The following is a 6,466-nucleotide window of genomic DNA, read 5'->3' as shown; positions in this document are numbered from 1 at the left end:
CCTGCTGAGACACGGATCCTGCCAAGACATTTGCTCTGAAATTTGCACGCATCTCCTCTTTATCTGGGGGGTCATCCACCTCAATTTTTTCATCATCATCAAATTCTTCTGCACTTGATATTGGGCTGAACTGATTGAAAGCTGAATCCTTCAGTGCAGTCTCAGAAGCTGACCCATCATCTTTAAGAGACTTCCCTTCATCTTTACTGTAACTCTCAAGAGCTGATGACGTTAGGAAGCCGTTATGCAAGCCATTGCCTGTGGAATGGTGGCCTTCCTTGTCCACTCCTTCGGAAGAATCAATAGTACGTACATTTTTCACAATGACGCTCACGCCAACATCAGATGATGACGGGGCATGAGAATCTTCATCTGCGTGAGCATTTTGTTTTATGTGGCTTTCGTGGTCATCATGTCCAGATTCAATAGCTGCTTTTGGATCAACCATGTCTGGTATGTCAAAGGCTGCAAGAAGGTCATCAAAATCTGGGGTCTTCATATCCCCCATGGTCATGTATTTGATTGTAAGCAAATCTGCAAAATAAGCAGAAAGTCATTGTCTCAGTATTTTAAGCTCTGATAGCACGGTCTTACATTAAATACGTGTACGCTCGCACACACCACGCAAAAAGGCGTTATTTCACTTCTGAAGTAGTATTTTTACAAATGAAATGTCACAGAACGTGTTCCAGTGCAAGTGTACAGGCAGGTTATTACACCAAGAGCTACAGTAACCCATCAACTTCACAGACCGCAACCTCGTCACTTTGTTGGAGGCACAAATTTCTCCGCAGTCACTTCTTTCCTGTCCCCTCTCCTACACTCCCTCCTTCTCTCTCCCACACACGCTGTGATTACAGCAAGATACCTAGACTTTCAGGAAAATAACATGAGGCACTTGCAATTCCTCCTAAGTCTAGATTCTCCTTGACATTTGCATCATCAAGCCGATGAACCTTCTTGAAGGTGGTGACAAATGGGTTCCTACTAACAGTTACGAACCGTTGCACTTATTTTCTCTAAATTAAGTTGCTTCAGAAGAATTATGGAATAAGTCTCTCCCAGTGTTCACGGTACTTTTTTTACAACTCTACCGAAGGACCTGCTGTATCTACGCTAGTCCTGACAGATGTCTCACCTACTTTCAAGGCCTCTCATAACACAGTTTCTACAACCGCCAATGTAATTTATTGCAGTAATTCACAATTTTCACTGTTACATGCTTCCTACTGCATTACCTGAATCCTTCCTGACGAATGAACTACACGTGGTTCTATTCACCTGTCCTCTTTGCAACAGCACTTTACTCCCAGACCATCATCTCCCTTCAAGCTTCTCCTTTTCAGGCTAACCAACACCAGATCTTTACAGTTTTCTTTCCCCTCATGGATAACATTTTCCAGATCCTGCTCTTTTCTGTTCACCACTGGCCTCTGTTGTTGCTGGTTTTTCTTCCAATTCCCAAACCAAACAAGAAACTCAAGACTGAGACTTACAAATGCTGTGTAAAAAGAAAAACTGACGTTGAGCACTTTCAGCTTTAAAGCCCACTATGACACTGCCTGTTTCCAGACGTTCCAAGAACAGGCAGAGGGGAATCTCTTGTAGAGATCTCCAAAAATCAGTTACAGAAAGCGCAGACGGACATGTTTTCCTTCTCTTCCGTGACCACGCACAGGTCTGTATTGTTGTGACAGAGCTGTTTTTAACAGACTTTCACTGTTAGTATTCAGGGTGAAAAGATATTTAACCAAGTAAGCGCTACTGGCAGAAAGTGCCCAGTTAGGAAGCATCCTGTCTGTCCTCCTGCCTTTGTTCGGGCACTAAAGGACTGAAAAAGGTTCTTATTATATAGCTCAATGTTCCGTCTCCAGCATCAATTCACACAGGCCGTGGAGAGCCACAGCGTGACTGCAAGAGCGCTCTCCCAGCTCCTGGTATTAGCTCAGATCAGCAAGAAGCTCCATGCCCCATGGCAGAAGTTCTGCTGGAAGCCACTTGCCATTGGAGATGCACCCTCCAATTTCAGGAGCTCACCTCCTCCTCCCCTGAGCTCATCATCGCAAGCTCTGCAGAGAAACTACTTGCTGACTGTTGAATTCAGCTCTAACAATGCTAAGAGAGACAAATTAAAATGCATACATGTTTAAATACGTATTTTTTTGCATATCGACATGGGCGGGAGCATCAGAGGCCGACTCCTGGCGCTCGGCACACGTGGCAGCAGATGCCTTCCTATACCCAAGGGAGATGATTACCCCACTTATGCACAGTGCTGCAGACCTGAGCTTTAGTCTACCCACTGCCTGAAGGATTTCAAGATCCTGTGAAAGGGCCACAATAACAAAGGCAGTAATCTAATAAATACAAAAAATACACAGGCACATAATATCAAAATTACAAAGAAAGTGCTTAAAAGAATTGAATAGAAAGTATTTCAGAGACCAAAGTATCAAATCCATGTAAAACCACACAAACAAAGCCTTAACTGACACAGTTTTTCGAGATTCAAGATATTATTTGCACTCTGATTGTACATCTGTCCACGGGTCTCTTTTTACAGTTATTATATACGCCCAAAGAGAACTAGAAAATCTTCTTATTCCAAAACTTCCTCCCTACGACCACTAATTTATCCACAGAGGGCACCCTGCACAGAGCTGCGCCTGCCTTCCAGGCACATGCAGAAGGAACAACTTCCATGCTCTACCACAGCACGAGCACGGGACGGTGCCTCCTCCACGGCAGACCCAGAATTACTGCTGCCCTGATGAAGAATCTCTCCCATTCTCCAAACTTCTACAGCAATCTGAGTTAAACCAAAAGGGACAAAAGACAAGCAAGGCAAGCCGGACATTTTCTTCATCTCTTCCTCACTACTGCAGTATATCATTTTAAGATTCTGCACATAAACTACGTTTCCACCGCAACTGCCAGGACTCCGAGGCCAAATTCCTCCCTTTTTTTTGCCTTCTTGCAGTAACTCCTTCCGTTAAGGATAAAAATCCGCCTTTTACCGAAGATCAAACTCAACCGACACCTTGGCTGCCAGACAGGCTGTTAGTCTATTCCTTCTCCGGGTCAACGTGATGCCTTTAAATACTTCAGAACAGACCATGAGCCAATCTCCTGCTTCCCAGCAAACAGCGATTTTCCAAGAACTGGAATTTCTTGGGGAAGTGCTGAGAGCAGGGCTCGGTGTCTCCGCAGAGACACACAAAGGTGTGAAAACCGAACATCAGAGGGCTGAACAAACAAAAACATCTTCAAAGGAACAACCTGCAAGACCCGAAATAGGGTTTGTTTTTATTTTTAGTTTCTAAACAGTAGACAAATTCACCTAAACAGAAAATTCACCTCCAACAGGGGAATGCTAACTTGAAGTACTAGGAGGACGACAAGAGAAGACCATTATAGAAGAACAATGGACAGATGACACAATAAACTACACACCCCTGAGTCTGTGGGTACGTGTATGAAGAGTCAGTTCTTAGATTTATTGACTCTGTTCCAAGTACTGTTTCCTTTTCAGATGACAGTCTCCCCTTCAACATTCCTTTTCCTTCCCATGGATTAGTTCCACTTCCAGCCACTCCACGTGGCTGTCTGACAGTCTTGACCAGGAGAATGCCAGGAAAGGCCTATCGCCTCTGTCATAAGACCTGCAGCCTTCAGGGTGCTTGAATGACTGGAGAAAAGTTATTAAAGAAAACCAGGTTCTTTAAAAATTCAAGCGTTACTTCACTTACTGATTATTCAATGATTAAAGTAAGTAAAAAGGAGAAAATTCTGGATATGGCCAATAGGAATGACACAGCTAGAGAGCCTTGGAGCAGGGAGGAGCCTCTGGGTTCTGCTTTTTCGCTGGTGGGTGACAGGACTTCTGGGAAGATACCACTGAATCTTAAAAACTTAAGATAGCAGACTCTGAATACCCTTAGTTCATGGTTCCCATTAATCCACCCCTATGAGCGCATCGATATCCTACGGAAGCGTAGGGCGCAAATGAAATTCTGGAGGATAAACCGAGCAGGTTTTGGTTGGTTCATGCTTTGTTCAACGCACATGCCTTGACTTTCTACACTCCTTCTCTGGAACTGCATCTCCTGAAGTCAGCGCTTCCTACGAACAGCACGAAGAAAACGGCACAGGTTTTAGCCAAAGAGAAGCTCCTCGACTGTGCTGCCATCTCGCTTTTCGCAGTTAGCCCGTCTACCGCAGTTCATCCGGTAACACATTCCAGTGAAGCGCTCACTTGGGTAATTATGTCAAAACGAGAACCGGTCCACGAGAACTCTCTCTGACAGTGCAAAAACCAAGCAGGACAAGAATCTGATGCTACACCCATGAGAAACAGTTAAATTTTGTAAAGCTTCTGGAGCCTGTTTATTATTTAAGGCCACAGGAAAAAACTCAACTCTAATTCTCACCTGCCTATGGATTGACATTCCTTTACCTGCCCTCTGGCTGTACTATGTACAGTGGTGGTGGACCTTTTCTTTTAACTTTCTGTACTGTTTTGCCAAGAAATTTCATCAGGTAGAGAAGACTAAAGTGACTCGAGCAGAATTACGGTAATATACATCCCGACATCAGGCAAACATCAGCCTAATACAGAGATTATGAGCAGTTTCTTACTTCTTTGACCTATATTAGTAATGATGACTATCATTTCTGATTATGTACTTTGAAAGCTAAGTCCCTGAAAGAAAGACAAAAGCAGTATCTAATTCAACCCCCAAACCTTCCGGAAATGAAAACCACATCTCAAATCACAACCTGCTGCGGTTTGAAAGACTCAGCAGGCAAGCAGGATACGCGAGAGCCCACTTTAACCACAATCTCCAATGTCTACCATATTCTCATAAAATACAAGTTCCTCTGCGCTTATCAAAGGCCTCAGGACTTGCTTCTGTTGCAAACTGCAGGCAGATGCCTCCTCCCAGAAATGTACCTTTCCTAACAGGCAGCACTTGCATTCCTTAGGATCGAGGTCTCGTTTACCATCCACAGCATCAATAAGGTCATGCCAGTCCCTACGTAAACATCTTTGTGAAGTATGAGGTGCTTTACAGTTAAAATTTAGACCAGGCGATCCGCTGTTTCAACATTATACCCCCTATCTATCTGCCTTTAAAACGAGAAAAGAAAAAAGGAAAATCCATTTTGTCTCCATGCAGAAGCCTCAATGAGTACGAGAAATCTCGGTTTGTACTTCTGGTTTTCCAAGAGAACATTCTAACAGTTTTCTTCCTCCTTCTTCCCCTTCAAAAGAACCTTTGGAGGGTCTTAGCCCAGTACTTCAAGAACTAAAATTTTTAGCTGTTTTCTTTTTTTTTAACTCAAGGCAGTAAACCTGTTAAAAGTTTCAGAAGAATTTATCCTTTACTAGCTAAAAAAAGTTTTCAACAGGCATTTCACAGAATCTCGGAACAGTTGAGGCTGGAAGGGATCTCTGGACCTCCAACTTCTCTGCTCAAAGCAGGGTCAGCTACAGCAGAAGCCTCAGGCCACTGACAGCACACTGACAGGACATTATCCAGTCGGATTCTGAGACAGAACGTTTGGAACAGGGACTAGGTAAGAAGCTACTCAGAGCTCAGCTAGTGGCTGTGATCTGTAAGGCTGTCTCTGTGGTGGGTTTCCACATCACGTGGTACCAGCTCACCTTTGACTTTGATCTACTTTCATGCAACTTGGACAACTGAGATGCTATAAGGAGGAAAAAACTTGAATGCCAACCTTTCCCAACTATTAACCCAAAATAGTGTTCACTATTACACACCAAAGACAGCATTATTTTACAATAATCGCAAAAATATTTACAAAACAATAAAAAAATGATTTAACAAACCCATTCCTCCCCTCATTCCCCTTTTACCCACCTAGTTCTAAAACACCACAGCAGCCTGTTCATCCACACACAGGCTGCAAGAGTTGTTTTCAAGTAGCAAATGCTGAGAACAAGCAAGCAACAAACCCACCAAAGTCAATGCATTACCAAGTGTATTCTGTGGACCTGAACAGAAGTGCAGTTCGGTTGTAATAAATCTCGGTATTTCTAACTTTTTCTAGGTCGGGAGTGAATTTTCAAGCTCAAAATCACCTACAGCAGGAGTGAAAGCAACAGTAGCAAATTATATTTGTGATGGCAGAAGATGGGAGTCACAGCAAAAAGGACGAAGATACTGAATGGCACTTGCACAATGCCGCTGGTGTGCTGCTGGAAGCTGGCAAAGGGCCCACGCGATGCATCCGGGCTCTTCCTGGTAAACAGAGTAATTTGGGAGTCCCCAGAGGCCACGAGGATGATACTCATCTCCACGCGCAGAATGCAGCTGCACTTGCAGCCAGACCGAAGCTTGATGGGGGCACAACTTTCTCCAATCGGTTTGCCCACGGGTCAGGCATGGAGCCTCAGGAACACGAGATCTCTGCAAGGAGCCTCCTCCGCTCTCTTTACCGT

The 6,466-nt window shown here is 44.0% G+C and overlaps 1 protein-coding gene across 1 annotated transcript in view; it reads right to left on the bottom strand.

The window, feature by feature from the left end:
• The window catches only part of ZNF532 (zinc finger protein 532), a 10,403-nt gene extending 9,871 nt beyond the window's left edge, over positions 1-532 (bottom strand). The window contains exon 1 of the mRNA XM_010141764.1: positions 14-532. Within this exon, the coding sequence (XP_010140066.1) occupies positions 14-514 (501 nt within the window). The 5' untranslated portion in view covers positions 515-532. The remainder of the gene's footprint in view (positions 1-13) is intronic.
• Positions 533-6,466: the final 5,934 nt, after the last annotated feature.

Source organism: Buceros rhinoceros, unplaced genomic scaffold, assembly GCF_000710305.1.
Source record: "Buceros rhinoceros silvestris isolate BGI_N320 unplaced genomic scaffold, ASM71030v1 scaffold458, whole genome shotgun sequence".
Classification (NCBI taxonomy): domain Eukaryota; kingdom Metazoa; phylum Chordata; class Aves; order Bucerotiformes; family Bucerotidae; genus Buceros; species Buceros rhinoceros.
Note: the sequence above shows the minus strand (reverse complement) of the source record. Positions and strands in the feature narration are given on the sequence as shown.